This window comes from Hemitrygon akajei, chromosome 10 (genome assembly GCF_048418815.1).
Source record: "Hemitrygon akajei chromosome 10, sHemAka1.3, whole genome shotgun sequence".
NCBI lineage: Eukaryota > Metazoa > Chordata > Chondrichthyes > Myliobatiformes > Dasyatidae > Hemitrygon > Hemitrygon akajei.
Genome location: NC_133133.1, coordinates 125,623,491 through 125,641,350, shown reverse-complemented (window position 1 = coordinate 125,641,350; position 17,860 = coordinate 125,623,491). Strand labels below are relative to the sequence as shown.

Here is a 17,860-nt window from a genome sequence, read left to right as displayed (position 1 = left end):
GGGGTGAAGAAATGACACAGAGTTTAATCAGGACTGGTGTAAGGTGCTGCATTTTTGGAGCTCAACTGGAAGAACATAGCAATGTCAATCTATAGAGGAATCTTGAAATCCAAGTCCATAACTCCCTGAAAACAGCAGTGCAATTTAATAACACACACAAAATGCTGGTGGAACAGGATGTGCTGAAACTACAGAGGGTTCAAAGGTTCACGAAAATGATTCTAGGATTGAATGGCTTGACATATGAAGAGCATTTGATGGCTTTGGGCCTGTATTTGCTGGAATTCAGAAGAATGAGGGGTGACCTCATTGAAAACTATTGAATGGTGAACGGCCTTGATAGAGCTGATGTTTCCTATGGTGGCAGAGACTAAGACCAGAAGACATAACCTCAGAATAGAGGGGTGTCCTTTTAGAATGGAGATGAGGAGGAATTTACTGAGCCTGAGAATGGTGAATCTGTGGAATTCTTTGCCACAGGCAGCTGTGAATGCCAAGTCTTTATGTATAAGGCAGAGGTTGATCGATTCTTGATTGGTCAGGTCATGAAGGGATACGGGAAGAAGCCAGGAGATTGGGGCTGAAAGGAAAATTGGATCAGCCATGATGAAATGGCAGAGCAGAATCAATGGGACAAATGGCCTAATTCTGCTCCTATATCTTGTGGTCTTATTAGCTATAAGGAGAGATTGAACAGATTGTATTATTGAGAGTGTCTGAGGTACAGGAGAGACCTCACAAAGTCCATAAGATTATGAAACAAGTGACAACCTCTTTGCCTTGTCAATCACATTAAGTATGCTACCTTCTTTCCTGAAACTAAATTGTTAGTCAGACTTACTGACTTATAGTTGCGCTGGCTTTCCCATTTTAAATAGTGTTTAATGCATCAGGAATGTTCCAGTCCTCCATGTCTTTAGCCGAACTATTAGTTGGAGCATACACTATTTTGTTCTTGTTTCTTTTAAACCCTGGGGTCATTTCACCTTTGCCCGCAAATGCATTCTCTTTTTAAATAATCACTCGTGTCCTTCCTTTCCAGGTCCACCACTTCCTGCATCTTAATTGCCTATGCCTACATCACCCTTCTCTCCATGAGTTCATCAAAGTATTCATTCAGAACTTCAAACATCTTTCATCCTTATACAGTCTTTATGTTGATCTGTAAAAGAAACTACACCTTCCATTATAATCCTCTTAAGAACATCTTTAGCCTTTTCTTGATTTTTACCTACCTTTTTTTTTAAAAAAAAAAGACAGGCTTTTTTGTTTCCCAACTTTAATTCTCTTACAGGTTTTTGGTAATGCTTAATTTTAAGCATCCATCAGAATACTTTGTGGGTTTCCTCAAAAGTTCCAAACGTGTGTCAGTTGGTAGTTTAGTTGGCCACCATAAATTGCCCCTAGTTGAAATAAATGGGTGGTAGAATTGGGGGGGAGGGGCAAGCAGAATAAAATGGGAGAAGTGGAGATTAACCTGAACTGTGGTTTAAAGTTCAGCAAATTGTAAACACAAAAGATTCTGCAGTTGCTGGAAAACCAAAGTAAGACATATAAATTGCTAGTGGAACTCAGCAGGTCAGGCAGCATTTACAGAAGTGAATAAATAGTTGGCGTTTTGGGCCAAAACCCTTCTTCAGGATGGTTGCTGGGGGTCCCTGTGGGCCTAACCTACTACAAGTCTCTGCTTTATAAAGCATTTTCTCCAGATTCCTGGAGATCTGGCATCATTCTTTTTAGCTACGGGAACTCATGCAACTTACTCTCTGTCACACATGTTCATCAACATCCCTGTGATTATTAAGGAGTGTTTCACAATGATCAAATAGACTACTCACGAATTTGGAACATGAGCACAATTAGAGCAAACAGGAATGAACTGAGTGAAAGTAACACCAATCGCTAAACCATTGCGCCATCCTACCAATCTGTCCAACAATACAAATAGCATAATAGCAAATATAATTATACTATGAATCCATTTTCCCAGTGTCAACTTCTGACTCAATAAATATATGATGATAACTTAATATTTATGTTGCTACATTACCTAAAATGCTGGAAATAATCAACAAGATGTGAAGCATACACGAAGGGAGAGAAACAGGATTAACGTTTCCGGTTGGTACCCTATCAGAACTATATTGATTTAAAGTCTCTTTCTCTCCCCCGAGACTATGCCCCACCTGCTGAACATTTCCCGTATTTTCTGCTTTTTATTTCATAATTTCTTTTGACATGTAATATTTTGATTTCCCCTTTCAATTGTATGTCAATATCCCAAGGAGTTTTCTCTTAAAGAGGTATGCATTTTTTTTTAAAGTCTCCTCCCCCCGCTTCCCTTATTAACTTCACTCGGAATGGATTGATATCGAGCAAGGCATTTTACAGAGGTACAAACTCGTTACCTGATCCCCAACGTCCTCTTCCGACATTAATTGACTAGCCAGCGGGGGCAGACACACCAGAAGCTCTCGGCCTCCATGTTGTTGTGAGTGTCCCTCCTCCCCCCCGTCCCGCCCCGCCCCGCGAGATTTGAAGTTGGCTTGGCAACCGCTTCAGGAAAGAAGGGGAGCGTGTTGTCGAATAATCTCAAACGATCAGTGAAATGTGTTTCTATTCTCACACCTAAATTTAAATGCACTCAAGACACACCGCGTCAGGGCAATTCAATTTCCCGTGTTCTAACTTCAACCGAGGGCAGAATAGATGGGGAAGCATTTCAGCCGGAGCTATCACACTGAAGCCAGTGCCACCAATCTTCCAAGAACGGGGACTAAACAACACAGTACAGGCCCATAATGATTCACCACCCCACGATCAACCGATGGCGCAACTCCCGGGAAGCGCAGCATTTCCCCCTCATCCGAAAGAAAAAGCTGAGGAAAAACTGCGCCCCTCCCGCCCGCTCTCACAGCGAGAGAGCTGATTGGTCAGGCGCGCAATGTAGGCGGAGCGACGACATCTCGCGAGGTTTCGGTCAGCGTCTCCCCGCCCGCTCGGCTCACTCGCGGTGCCCGCTGAGGAAGGGGTCTCGTTCGGGAAGGAGACTCGCGCAACAGCTCCGGCTGCCCGGAACCCGCTTCCCTCCTCCCTTCATGCGAGGTACGGGGGGAAGGAGGGAGGGAGGAGTGTGGTTTCCCTAGCAACGGGCGGACCGCGCTCATGTGGCGGCCGGTGAATCGTGAGGCCGTGTAAAATGTCCGGCCACCGTGCCGGGCTGGTGGAGGGGATTTGGCGCTCTGGTTGGACCGGGTGATTCCGTTTGCCTTCCTGTTCCTTGGGTGTGGTGTGGTGCTTGGGGGAGACGGTTAATGGTGACGGCGATTTAGGTCAAGGGTCCGATCCTGGACAGAGCGTTGGTGTCCGGGTGTCCCTGGATTATTGTTTCTAGGCCGCGTTTTGGGCTCTGTGTTATGTTTCCCGTGTTTATACCAGTGTGTTAATTAAAGGTTGACTCGCACTCGATCACTGGTACCCCGTGCTTCTTTTTCCCATTCCATGTTTCTTTCTAACATGTTCGGACTGTTACAAACCACGCTAAGTTTATTGTCATGTGGTTTAAATAAAGTTGCCTGCAGCAGCACCGAGAGCTCTCAAACTCCTTGTAAGTGAGTCATTCGAAGTAGGGAAGTAAAGTTTGACACTGCCTGCACTTAATGTCCAAATGTCTGGAAGATCACTGGACAAGTGGCAAAAGTGGAAAGAAAACAGCCCGTTACGGATGTTGAAAACAATCGGGATGTTAACGAATAAAGATGGATTGACAGAAAATTGAAATACTTGCCTCAGTAAGCAAGCTGCTGGAGGATTTCACCATCAATGTGGAGGTGGAAGGGTCATCAACGTTTTGAGTCATGATCCTACATCAAGTCTGAGAATGGGGAAGGAAGGCGGTTGTTTTAACATTGCTGAGGAATTGTTTGACAGAACAAGTATGGATTCAAAATTCAGGGTTATTGTCGTTCATTAACACACGAGTAAAGGAGAATGAAATGATTGTTACGATGCAGCATGAGAGCACAATAAATATAAGTACACAAGATTAGTTCATTGTACATACAGAGACGTTAGGTACAGGCATATCCGTACGTAATGTGACTGATAGGGAATGATAATGCAGTGGTGGGACGGGTTAATAGAGGTGTTGATTAGTCCGAAGGCTTGGGGAACGTAACTGTTTTTGATTCTGGTGATCTTGGCAAGGATGTTGCCCTGATGGGAACCGAATTAAATAGAACTATTTATTAACTTTGATCCTTTGGGAGATCTGTCTGGCTGTTGGCCCTAGGAATACTGTTTGTGTCTTAAGTTTGATTAGATTGGCAGGGCAGGTAGTGTTGCAAGGTCTGAGTAATCTTGTAGCTGTGATCTCTGAAAAAAGAAAGGACTGCTAATTCTTTGAAGGGTCATGCGTGCTTTCTGCTGTGAATTCTGGACTGTTGTTTGAAGGCAAATTAACGGGTGGTCTTGCTGCCCAGTGGCACAAGGTGCTGTCAACCACTGGAGATGAGTCTTCCACAATAGACCGTGGTTGAAGATGGTCAGTGAACTTATCCAGGATAAATCAGTGCAAGTGAGGGTTGAGTTGTGACTTTGTTTACTTGTGCTAATTGCTTTTTGTGTTGAAATACAAAGTTTTCATCTATGAAATCATTATTGTGAATTTGATTTAAGAGAGTAAGTTTGACAGCTACTTGTAGACCATTTAGTAGTTCAGGTTTGTGATTTCCAGTGTAGTTGACCGGACAGGTTAAGGGAATCACATGAACTTTTCTTTACAGTCTTGCATATGCTTTAAGTTAAATTTAAACACCTCTGTATTGTGTTTGTAACTTATCTCACATAATGGTGATACTATGTGGTGTATACTTGTGCTGAATTTGTTTTTAACTGAATTTTCATAGGTATTAGATATGTCAAGCAATGCAAATCCCTTAACTTGGATGTGAAAGCGAAATAGTAAGACTTAATTGAGAGATAAACTTCAAATTGGAAGTTGGGCAAAATTATCAGAAAAACTTGACAAGATTGATGAAATAAGTAAAAGAAAACACAATATTTAATGTTAAATATGCTAACTAACTAGTCTGTTGTAGGAATAGGCCCAAATTCAGGGAATGGCTGGGTGGAGCATGTGTCCCAGGAATAGCTGAAGGGAAGGTTACAATAGTTTGCTGGTGGCTTTCTGAAAAAAAATCTCACTAATTGTGGGATTAGTAGGTTGGGTGATATAATCCTTTGCAATTTCCATAGTATTGCAATTTAATGAAGATGAATTAATAGTGCTCAATAGTCAGCTTTCCAGTTTGCATGATATGAAAAGTCAGCATGATCTTCCAGCAGTAAAAATGAATCATGAAATAACGTTTGTGAATTTTTCAATTCGTGCCACTCGTGACCTATTTCTTTTCGCAGATAAGTATTGCATAGAAGAGGATATGTGGTCCGAGTCGCGATCACAGTATGGCGAAATTCAGCGAGGCCGTTTACAACTTGGAAGACCACGCAGCGCAGTATGTTTAATTATGATTAGGCTGTCTTTTTCATCTATCTATCTTAGGCAAGGCTGTGCTAATTATTAAGATTTAGTAAATACTGATGCATGTATTTCACCTGAGGCATCAATTAAGCGCATCATTGAATCATAGTAAATTCATATGTGATAATTTGGCACATTGTGTACATGCTAGTTGAAAGAGTACTTCCTAGTCTTATCCCACCTGGGACTTTGCAAGTACCCGTCTAAATACTTTCTAAATTCGATGAGGGCTTCTACTTTTACCACCTTTTCGGACAGTAAAAATCCTTTCAATGAAAATGTTTTCCTCATTTACCCTTTTAATCCTTCTACCAGTGGATTTAAACTTATGCTCATTATGTGTCTGCTGAGGGAAATGGGTCCTCTTTCATTATTCTTTCTTGGGTCCTTATTATTTTAGTTGTGAGGGGATACTTAACCTAATTTAAGTCTTCCATCCATCATGCTCTTCCAAAAAAAATCTCAACTGGAGATGCAGGAAACTTGTCCACATCCATTCTACCCTCCTGCAGAATTGTTTCTCTTCGTTTCTTGCATTTCCCAAGATGCACATCTGATACTTGTTTGGATTATGCTCTATTTGCTTGTATATATATTATACTTCCTGCATCCAGATCATCCACATTGTCTTCTGGTGTAAAGCTTTTCTCATCACTGTCACAGACAATGTTAGTAAAGGGAGATTGCTGACCTTGACCCTGGATAACTATTCTACTGACAAATGTTTTGTCACTGAAAAGCTCTTGGCCGCGTGTTACCCTGTGCTTCATTCTTGGATGTTCACACTTTTCCCAGTTTTATCACTGTCTTAAATTGGCCATCTTCTGATTCAATGATGCTCACTTTCAGGTATTGTTACTTTTTTTGAAAGCGATATTAAAGGAAATATGCCTTGAATTTTATAATACTTGGCTAATAAATTATTATTATAGATGCTGTTGATTTGAAGGGTAATTTTATCTTTGCTAATTCTGCCTCCTGCATGGCACTTGATAGAGGTGTACGAGACGGTAAGATGTATAGATCGAGTTGATAACCAGTGTCTTTTTTTCCCCAGGGTGGAAATGGCTAATATGAGGAGGCATAATTTTAAGATGATTGGAGGAAAATGTAGGGGGTATGTCAGAGGTAATTTCTTTACATAGAGAGTGGTGGGTGAGTGGAATGTGCTGCCGTGGGTGGTGGTAGAGGGAAGTACGTTAGGGCCATTTAAGAAACTCTTAGATTGGTACATAGATGATAGGAAAATGGAGGGCTATGTAGAAGGGGAAGGGATAGATTGATTTTAAAGTAAGTTAAAAGGTCAGCACAGCATTATGGGCTTGTAATGTTCTTTGTTCTAATATGAATCTTTCCAGATCACAGTACCCTTAAAGGTTATATTCTTAAGGTATAATATAATTCTTCTTTGAAAATCAATTGGTGGTGCTGTTTCCTGGTGCCGAATTATACTTTGAGAAGAAAAAACTGGAATTGGAAGTGTCCAGTGAGCAAATCCTTTGCATACATCATGAATAGAATGCAAGAAGGGCCAAAAACTAAGGGACGGAAATGGACAAGAGATTGAAGTTTTAGGTGTTTGATAAAACTGAGAATTTATTACTAGAATCAAAAGTCATTTTATTTCTTGTAGGAATATCTAAGTTCGAATGCGAGCAATTTGATTACTAATTGAGTTGCAGAGGAAGCATTAACAAGTTGAGTATTAATGAATCCATAGTGTTCACTCATTCTGGTAGTTTTTGTCTATGTGACAGAAATGCTGGTTTGTTTCCAGCATGCTTACTCTTTCTCTTCTTCCACTGCCCTAATCCCTCTCCTCTAACTTCTAGATTCAGCATTGCCTGACTTTATAGTTTGTTTACTGAAAAGGGAAGACCAAAGTTTATCATTAGGTTAGATAAGTCCTTAACATGCCTATCCAGCTGGAACATAGATGAGTGTACCTCGCAACCTACCTCTTAGCTTGGGAGCCTCCTGTGTTCAAGTCCACGTGTGTTCCAGGAATAATTTTTTAAGAGTTTGCACTCCCCCTTCCAGAGCCATGGTAACATTAATATTGCGCCTGGCACCAGATTGTAACCCAAAGTACGGGGAAATGTTTAAAAAGAACTCTTATTCCCAATAAGCCAAAAACTTTTAACACTCTTTGCAATTTATCTGGTTTTATATCTATTCAATATTACTTGTGTAAATAAAGATTGATGGTTTTTCAGAAAATGGTCACCAATGACCTGATTGACCATTCTGCATATAGTGAGGAAGGTTGCCTAAGTCATTGGTGAACGACTTAGTTCAACGTTGAACTGAGTTCTACGTTGGTGAATGGAATTTAGTCTTAACAAGTGTGAGGCAGTACATTTTTGGGAAGGAGGATATGTATAGTAAACGGTAGGGCACTAACAAATGTTGTTGATCAAAGATCTAGGGTCTAAGTCTATAGTTACCCCAAAGTAGAGCAATGAACGTAGAACATAGAAATTTTCAGCATATTACAGGCCCTTCGGCCAACAATGTTCTGCTGACCTTGCAACCTACTCTAGAGAGTGCCTAGAATTTCCCTAGCGCATAGCCCTCTAATCTTCGGAGCTCCATGCACCTATCTAAGAGGCTCTAAAAAGACCCTATTGTATCTGCTTCCACCACCAACGCCGGCAGTGTATTCCATGCACCCACTACTCCATGTGAAAAACTTATCCCTGACTTTCCATGGTACCTATTTCCAAGCACCTTAAAACTATGCCCCCTTGTGTTAGCCATTTCAGCCCTGAGAAAAAGCCTCTGGCTATCCACACGATCTAGGTTGATATTTAAAATCTTCACCCTGTAGTAGAGGCAGCAAATGTATTAAGAGTATAGTTTTAGGCTGAGAAGGAGTTTTACAGGAGATCTAGGGAAGATTTTCAAACAGGGAATGGTTGATATCTTGAACATACTGCTAGAGGAGTTTGTAAAATCAGATACAATCACTAGGTTTGAGACATTTAAATATACAAGGCATAAAAGGATCGAGTCCAAGTACAGATAACTGGAATGAGAACAAAATATGTTGGGATTGATGTGGTTGGAAGTGTCCATTTCTGTGCTATGCTATCTTGACTCCATGCAGAATAACAAAGATCTTTTTTCAATCTCTATTATGTGCTTGACTTGAAGATCATTTGGCAGAGAAAATAAAACAGAAATCTGTTACTAAAACCAAGAATCTGCAGGTGCTGGAAGGGTCTTGGCCTGAAACGCCAACGTTTATTCCTCTCCATAGATGTTGCCTGACATGCTAAGTTCTTCCTGCATCTTGTGAGAAATCTGTCTGATTGTTGAGCAGGAATTGATGCAGCGCCAACCACCGTGGAATAGTTTCTCAGCAGTAAATATTAGTTTAAATCTTTATTCATCCCATTTATTCATAGCATAGCTGTTTAATTTACCACTCTTTATGAGATATTGAAATACCTTTAATAAAAAAAAAACACAACTTAATATTTTGGTATTCTGGCAGGATTTTCACAGAACAGTGCAAATAATGCAGAGGAAGCCGGATTATGACCGAGGAGGAGGTGCCATCAGCCGCAATTATAGATGTTATGCTCATTCTGAAGATTATCGAGAATATTCTGACGTTCGTGAATTTGGACATGGTCGAGTATTTGGTCCATCCCTCAAAACAGGCTCATGGGTAAAGATAACCTTTTTTCAAACAAATAAAAATCTGTGCTTAAAATGAAAGAATGTTGTCTTTGGTTTATGGAATCGAGAATATTAATGATATGAAATGAGATCCTTTTGACCCCTTGTGTCTTTATTGCCAATGGAAGAGTCATCCAGCTGAATACCATAGTCCTGTACAAGTTGTACCCTGACTTTTGCTATTCCATGTTAGTTTTTTTACACTTTACTTTGACTGCATACCCTTTAGTATTTATACAACCCATTCAGCATGTGGCCCTGCCTGCTGTGATAACCTGGACATCTAATATTCCCTTTCGCCAGTTAAATCATAACTTATTATTGGATGAGCTTTCCAGCAAGTCCCAATCAAATGCAGCTGTGATGCTGGCACTTATCAATAACATACCTCCCCCACCCTTTAACTTCCTTCTGTATCGTTTCTAAAACGTCAAAACCATGGCACATTAAGCATCCAGTCCTGTTCCACTCTCAACTTGTCTTAATCACTTTCAGTTCCCTGGCCCTGATTGCCTCATTTTCATTATTGATGCCCAGTCCCAATACTCCTATCCCCCAATATGTGATTAAAATTACAAATGTAATTCCAATCACAATACTAAGTGTTTTGTTTTATAAACACACAAATGTTTCCACAGTTGACTGTGCTTACTAGAAGACCAGAATATAGAAGGCAGTTACCAGGGTCATCAACCCTGCCCCCTCCATTCAAGATTATTGTGCCTGATTTATGCTAGTCTCAATTCCTGTGCCAATTCTTCAATCTTGCAAATAGAATACAAGAAAATAGGAGCAGTATGTTCCTGTCCCTGAAATCTTGGAGAGCATGGTTCATTGGATAGCACTTTTGTAAAATGATAATTCATTGTTCTAATGGTAGAACTCCCTATTATTATAACTTGCCTTTCCTCAACTATTAGATCCGATTAATTTTCTTCATTGCTCTATTCTTATCCCTTATCTTTGTTTATGTTTGCATTTACCCCTTGAAAAAGAAGGGAACCATTGTTGAATTAGTTTATTATTGTCACACGTACCAATTCAGTTCGACATCCCATTCTCATTCTGACATGTTGATCCATGGCCTCCCCTACTGCCAAAATGAGGCCACTTTAATATTGGAAGAGCAGCATCTCATAATCCATCTGGGTAGCTGCCAATCTGATGGCATTAATGTCAATTTCTCTAACTTCTGGTAATTTCTCTTTTTCCATTCCCCATTCTGGCTCCCCTCTTGCCCCTTTTCTTCTCACCTGTTCATCACCTCCCTCTGGTGGCCCTCTCATTTCTCCCTTGGTCTACGAGTTTAGCAGGAAAGAGAGGGTGTAGTCACTCCAGAGTGATTGTGATGTAGACCCTCCAGTGGCTGTGGGGACATTGAGGAACAAATAGGGCAGGAAGATTGGAGAAAGGTGCCAAAACAAAGAGGGCATTTTTTTGAGGAGCTGCAGGAAATGGGCAAGGTCCTTAATGAACATTTCTCCTCTGTTTTCATGTGGAAAAAGGCATGAAGACTTCTGAACTTGGGAAAATAAATGGGGAAGTCTTGCGGATAGTCCACATTACAATAGAGGAGATGCTGGATGTTTTGGAATATATTAAGATATACAGATCTCTAGGGCTTGGGCAGGTATATCCAAAAACCCTGTGGGAGGCTAGGAAAGAAATTGTGGGAGTCTGACTGAGCCATGAGTAAGATGCCGTTAGACTGGAAGGTTGTAAATGTTGTGCCTTTATTTAAAAAGGGCAGCAAAGAAAAACCTGAGAATTGTAGACCGGTAAGTCTAACATCTGTGAATGCTACAGGCAATTTTGAAGGAAAAGGTATTTGGAAAGACTGTTTGATTAGGGGTAGTCAACATAGTTTTGTGCATTAAGAGTCATGACTTGTGACTTGCTTGAGTTTTTGATGGTGTGACCAAGAAAAAGCAGGGTGTTGATGTGGTTTACGTTGACTTCAGTAAGGTTCCATGTGGTGTGCTGCTTTGAAATGTTAGATAGTGGAAAGAAAATGGAGTCACAGGTAAGTAAAGGAGGCTTCTGGTACACTTGCCTTCATGGGTCATGGCATTGAGTATAAAAGTTGGGATATACAGGATATTGATAAGGTTGCACTTGGAGTGTGTGTTCAGTTTTGGTTGCACTACCACAGGAAAAATGTTATTTAACTGGCGAAAGTGCAGCAAAGATCTACAAGGATGTCGCCAACATGAGGGACTGAGTTATAGGAACAGGTTGGACAGGCTAGGGTGTTATTCCTTAGAGCATAGAAGATAGGTGGTTTAATCATGAGGGGCATAGATAGTGTAAATACACTCTCTTTTTCCCCAAAGTTGTGGAATCAAGAACTAGAGGGCGTAGTTTTAATGCGAGAAGGAGAGATTTAATATAAGCTGAGGGACAACTTTTTTTTACACAAAAGATAAGTATGTTGAATGAGTTGCCAAAGGAAGTGGTTGAGGCAGCTAAAATAATAGCTTTTAAAAGGCAGTTGGACAGGTACATAAATTGGAAATCTTAGGTTATGGGGACAAATGCTGGCAAATGGGACTAGCTTGAATGGGGCATCTTGGTTGGCATAGAACAGTTGCAGCATGGGACTGGTTTCTGTGCAGTATAATTCTAAGAACTATTTGTAATTTTAGTACTTTGGTGTTATCCCTCTAACTAAGGAGGATTTGAAAAACTTTAGCAGATCTTCCAGCCAGACATCTTTAACAATTTCAGGGGAATCCTGTCTGTTTAGGTACCTTAGGTGCAAGATTAGTTACTAGTTATTCATTTTTATCTTGTGCAGTATCACAGGAGTTCCTTTACTTATAATAGTCAAGTATTCTGCTGCCACAATGAGATATCCATTTTGGTTCCTGACCTGACTTGTTTTGCCACACTCCTGACTAGTCATTTGCAATTTATAGGTTCGTAGAAGATGGTTGCTGATCTATTGTCCTACTATCTTCTTGCCTTTTGTTTGTTTTTTCACTTGTTTGTGCCTGAAATTGGGAAATAGTTCTTCCCTTTATGATTATGTGTATATCTGTTATTCCATTCCTTTTTGTGTTTCATCTTGTTCTCTTATTGTTCCTTCTTCAGAAACTCTGACTTTGGCTTTCATCTATTTGGGTAGTGTGAGAATATAGTTGGATTGATCACAGTCCCTAAATTCAATTTACCTAATTGTACTTGCAGATCCTCTCCAGTAGTTTCCCTACTATTAATGTAAAGCTCACTTATGTATATTGCTGGATTATCTCTATTGCCCTAAGATGAACAAAATTGTGTTCTCTTCAGTTCTGTGGACCTCACTTGTAGGTAGAGGGGATGGAGAGATCTCTGTCAAAATCGCAGCAATGGCCTCTCTTGCTTCTCTCAGTAACGTGAGATATATCCCATTAGCCCTGGGAGAATTATCCACTTTAATGCTCTTCAATAGACAGCACTACTTCCTTGATAATATTTTGTGTGGAATTTTAGCATATTCCACACTAATCTCACTGTCTTCCATGTCCTTCACCTTCCTCTACCTACAGGCATTAATTCCCTCCTTTGTTCTTGATTGACCCCCTTCTCCCAACTTACTATTTTGCTTTTAATGTGAAAAAACGCCTTTTTTTTTCTCTTAATCCTACTTGCCAAGTACATTTCATATTCCTCTTTAGCCCTCCTGATTCTGTTTTGAATTCTTTCCTGCTTTCTTTGTATTTCTTCAGCTTCCTAAACCTTGCATACACTTTTTTTCCCTTCCTTTGACTACAGTTACAGCATCTCTCATCATCTAAGGTTCCTGAACCTCCCCATATTTGCCTTACTCATCAGAACATACTGGTCCTGAATTCTGATCAGCTAGTCTTTAAATGACACCCACATGTCAAATGGACCTAATGACAACTGCTCCCAACTACTCTCCTAATTTAGCATTTTCCTTCGAGATCTAGACTTGTCCTTTTCCATAAGTATCTTAAAACTTAAGGAGTTATTCCCAAAATACTCTGCTACTGACCTTGCATTCACCTGGGCAGGCTCATTTCCCAATATAAAGTTCAGTATGGCACATTCCCTGTTGGACTACCTACACACTGTTTCAAGAATCTTTGTTAGATCCTACTAACAAATTTTGCCCATCTAAGCCTCTTGCACCAAGGAAATTCCAGTCAATATTGGGGAAATTAAAGTTGTTCACTGTATTGCTTTTACATTTTATCCATAATCTGCTTGTTTATCTATTCTTCTATTTCCTGCTGGATACTGGGAGATTTATAGTATCGTGCCATCATAGTGATGGCATATTTATTATTTCTATTCATATACCTCAGTAGGTAAGCCCTCCAGTATGTCTTGTCTGATTGCAGTTGACCAGTAATGCAACTCGGCCATTCTTTTATTCCTCTATCACACCTAGTACATCGAAACCTTAGATGTCTGTAACAGCCACAGCATCATAGTCTGTGTACTAATCCCAGCTCTAAGTTCACGTACCTCACTGTAATACACTCTGCATTGAAATAAACACACTCCCACCCATCTCCTTCTTGACACTTATCCTTGCAAGTGGTACATCTGCCCCGACATCTCCTCCCTCACTACCATTCAAGGCCCCAAACGGTCCTTCCAGGTGAGGAAGCTCTTCACCTGTGAGTCTTTTGGGGGTCAATTGTTATATCCCACGCTCCTGGTGTGGCCTTCTCTATATCGGTGAACCTGGTATAGATTGGGGGAATATCTCATTGAACATCTTCACTTCTTGTCTCAAAAGGGTGCTATGGTAGCTTAGCAGTTAGTGAACGTTGTTAGAGTCCGAAGAGCACCAATTGGTAGGTTAATTGGTCGTTGTAAAATGTTCCATGATTATGCTAGGGTTGAATTGGGAGTTGCTGGGGTGGTGCGGCTTAAAGGACCAGAAGGGCCTCTTCAGTGCTATTTCTCTAAATAAAAGGCCACCCATTTCAATTAAACTTGCTATTTTCTTTCCAAAATGTCTGTCCATGGCCTCCTCTCCTGTCACTCTTGGGTTTGAGAGCAACACCTCATATTCTGTCTGTTTAGCCCCCAACCTGGTGACATGAACATTAATTTCTATAGCTTACTGTTACTTCTTCCCTCTTCCCTTCCCCATCTCTTTCTTTTCATTCTCTCCTTGCCTCCCTCTGATGTCCCTTCTCCTTCCCTTTTTCCCATGGTGCACTGTACTTTAACATTTTTTTTCCCCTTAGCCATTTATCTCTTTTACCTATCATCCTGCCGGCTTGTGTTCCTTCTCCTCTCCCCTCCTCCTCATTCTGGCTTCTTCCCCCTCCCTAATGAAGGGTCTCAGCCCAAAATGTCAAATGTTTATTCCTCTCCATGGATGCTGCCTGATTCGCTGAGTTGCCTCAGCATTTTGTATGTGCTACTGTTACCTTCAGAAGTGGTAAATGCTATATCTGTATTATTTACAAATATTCTTCAGATTTAGCAAAAGGTTCATTATTATTGGCCCATGGCGCTACTAGTTGTTTCCGCTCTGCAGGAAAGTGGACATCTTTTGCCTATCCATCTAGATTGAGAATCCTTCCATTGATGAATCAAGTTACCCCATAACAAGACTTAGTCGATGAATAATGTTAGCAATGAGTGAGACTTGCTGGATCATCTAATGAATGGTCTTGCTGTGGCCCAAGAAACATACTTTCACTGGAATCACTTAATGATTCTTTAATATCTGAGTCAAATTTATTGTATAATGAATTATAGAGGCATTTTCCTATGTTGATGCCTGTTCAGTGTTGCAATGTCCAATGCCAGTTGTTTGCTAATAAGATGCTCAAGAGATTCCTTTCAAGCATTTGCTCAAGTTTATTCTTGCTGTAAATATAGAAGTGATCAGTTAAAACGACCAATCTACTTACTGAATACAGCAATAAAACAGTAAATGGTATGTTGACATGTGTAAAGATCTAGACGAAGTCCTTTGCAATTACCATTGCTAGTTGAAGCACCAGCCTATGCCACTGAGCCCCATACCAAGCAGATCAGAGGGAAAACTGCAGACTGATCAAGTTCGTGTGACTGTATTACTCCTTTCCATCTCACTTTTCTAACACCTCCACCGATCCCATTTAACCTGTTGCTTTCTCGGCAATACCAGTCAGAACAGCTCTTTCCACAACAATGGCTCACCCTTTAAGACTGAAACCCTGGGATACCTGCTGCATGGCTCAATGAATGCAGTCATACAAAATACCATGATCTGGGTTGCTTTGCTTGTAATATTACCAAGGTGAAATGCAATGTCATATTAGAATCTTAATCTAAAAACATTAACTCATTGGCCTGATCCTACTGCATCAGGAAAATTGCATATGTGGAAGACTGGTTGTTTAATAACTGGGGAAAAAACTTTTTTTTAACCAAAAGCTATATTTATAAACATTTTTCTTCTATTGAAGTCCCTGTGGTTTTTATTAGAGATAGTAGTTTCATTATTTTTGAGTTATTAATATATAATGGAGGATGGTTATGCTTCTACACTTGAGAAACATGATCAGACTTTTTTAAAACCAATGGCATTGAACCATAATATATAAGTGGTCCCACCACCCACTAATATATTCTTGATGGTTCTTCACGAATTATGCATAAAATGACTGGCCATTCAGCTGCTGTATTTGAGGACTAAGTACCTGTCAGTTAATACCATTTTTTCCTGTGCAGCTTCTGGGAAAGAGAAAGCAAATGTTTACTTGCAATCATTGTTGTTTTCTAAAAAAAAGGCTCTGAACATTTCCAAATGCGGCGCTGCTGCCATAAAACATTTAAATTTGTGTTCTTAAATTAAAGCATAAATTGTGGACCTTGGTGATTCTGCACTGTCAGTTTATTAATTCACACTGTCTAATTTTAGGCCTGTATTGAGAAACTGCAAGTTTTGTTTTACTCTTTTCTCTTACCTGTTTTAATGGCATAGGCCAAATATTTTTAAAATCTATTCCTAGGCATACTGACAGGCTGGAAGGCTGTCAGGTGGTAAGCCTGTAGTACCAAATCGTAGTGTTGTCACGATAGAGGAAAGAGAAACAGATTGTAATTTCACAGATGGTTGGTGGATTAGCCTAATTATTATGGAGAATAATGAAAGTCTGAGGTATTCCATACATTTCAAAAATATGAATCATTTATAAATATTCAGTAGAAAGAAATGGGTGATTATTATTTAAGAGATGGTCACACAAGTGATAGGTCACTGGGCTGGGGAAGATGTCAGATTACCAAAGTGGTTTGCTGGAAGAGTCTGACTGTCTGATGAAAGGCTCTGATGTTGTGAGGAAGCTTACCATCTGCTGGGCGGAAGAAAAACTATCTTGGGGCCATGGTATCATAGAAATATTTCAGTGAGAAATCATCTATCTGTGACTGATGGGTTGGACTCAGGCTTGAAAATCTTGACGTTGTTTCCCATTTGTTGAAAATACTTTTTTTTTGGGATGTTCTATGTGTTCCCAGCTGGTAGCACTCCAGAAGTTTTATTTCAAGTCTGGTGTAGAATTCTAGATTTTTAAAAAAAATTATTTTTTCTTCATAAAATCTATTCAGGGTGACGAAAATTCCAGATGGCCCAGAAATGAATATTCAGGAAGTAGGCAAGCTGATTACAGGTAGGTCAATTAAGGCAGTCAACAGCAGAGCAATACTTTGCTGCTTTGACTGTAAATGTCAGTAATTGTTTCCGTAAGCATAAAAATGGTTCTTGGTTTTGTACGGTTCTCTTTGACAATTTGGTAGCTGTGGAATTTTTTTGTGAACAAAATATGCAGTTTGTTGAAAATGTCATTTTGTTAGCAGGTGGGAAAAAACAGGTATTTCTGATTGTAAATCTTAGAAATCTAAAAAGTATTCAAAATCACTGAATAACACCTAAATACTACAAATAACTGAAAAAAGGCACTGCTTCTAAAATTTTCAGTTGCTGATTGTTTTTGGCTATGTTTTCTTGGAGAACTTAGGTGTCATGATGAAATTGTACAAATAACTGAGTAATTCTGTGCATTTCCTGTGTTAATGAGCTGCTGGTTGACTGAAATATCACATTTACTGCACATTTTCAACTTGAACTTGTTTTGTCACGGTACCCAAAGGAAACCCATGGGGACATCGCATAAACTCCTTACAGACAGCATTAGAATTGAACTCCAAACTCCGTTGCCCCAGCTGTAAAGGTGTCTCACTAACCGCTACACTGCCATTGCACCCCTTGTATGTTACATGGTATTCTACTTGTGTTTTTTAGATCTGTTCCAAGTATTGACCAAGATCCTGTTCTTTAAATATATGAGCACTAGCTGGCATTTGGATGCCAGTAACTGGATGTTAATGGGTGATTTTTGTCTCACATGTCAATTAAATTGCCCTTCAATGGGGATAATGTGCAATTAGAATATATTATCAGCAGTAGATACTTACCGTAAATGTGTTTTATCATCCAGCCTTCGTCTCACTATTATAAACCCTTAATACTCTAAGCATACGAGCCCAACATGGTCTTTTGCTGCCTAATTCAGTTAAAACTGTTCTCCATTTGTTTGCCCTGTAAATTGTTGATACATTTTTTGGAGATATGAAAGCAGGTCATTTTTTAAAATCTCTGTTCAATCTTCC

The 17,860-nt window shown here is 39.9% G+C and overlaps 2 protein-coding genes across 2 annotated transcripts in view; one reads left to right on the top strand and one right to left on the bottom strand.

Moving 5' to 3' along the window:
• The window catches only part of zcrb1 (zinc finger CCHC-type and RNA binding motif 1), a 31,692-nt gene extending 28,841 nt beyond the window's left edge, over nt 1–2,851 (bottom strand). The window contains exon 1 of the mRNA XM_073058899.1: nt 2,409–2,851. The gene's annotated coding sequence lies outside the window, so the exon portion shown is untranslated. The remainder of the gene's footprint in view (nt 1–2,408) is intronic.
• LOC140734020 (periphilin-1-like) overlaps nt 2,802–17,860 on the top strand; it is a 124,879-nt gene continuing 109,820 nt past the window's right edge. Inside the window, exons 1-4 of the mRNA XM_073057599.1 lie at nt 2,802–3,105; nt 5,419–5,516; nt 9,042–9,218; nt 16,799–16,860. Coding sequence (XP_072913700.1) covers nt 2,802–3,105; nt 5,419–5,516; nt 9,042–9,218; nt 16,799–16,860 — 641 coding nt within the window. The remainder of the gene's footprint in view (nt 3,106–5,418; nt 5,517–9,041; nt 9,219–16,798; nt 16,861–17,860) is intronic.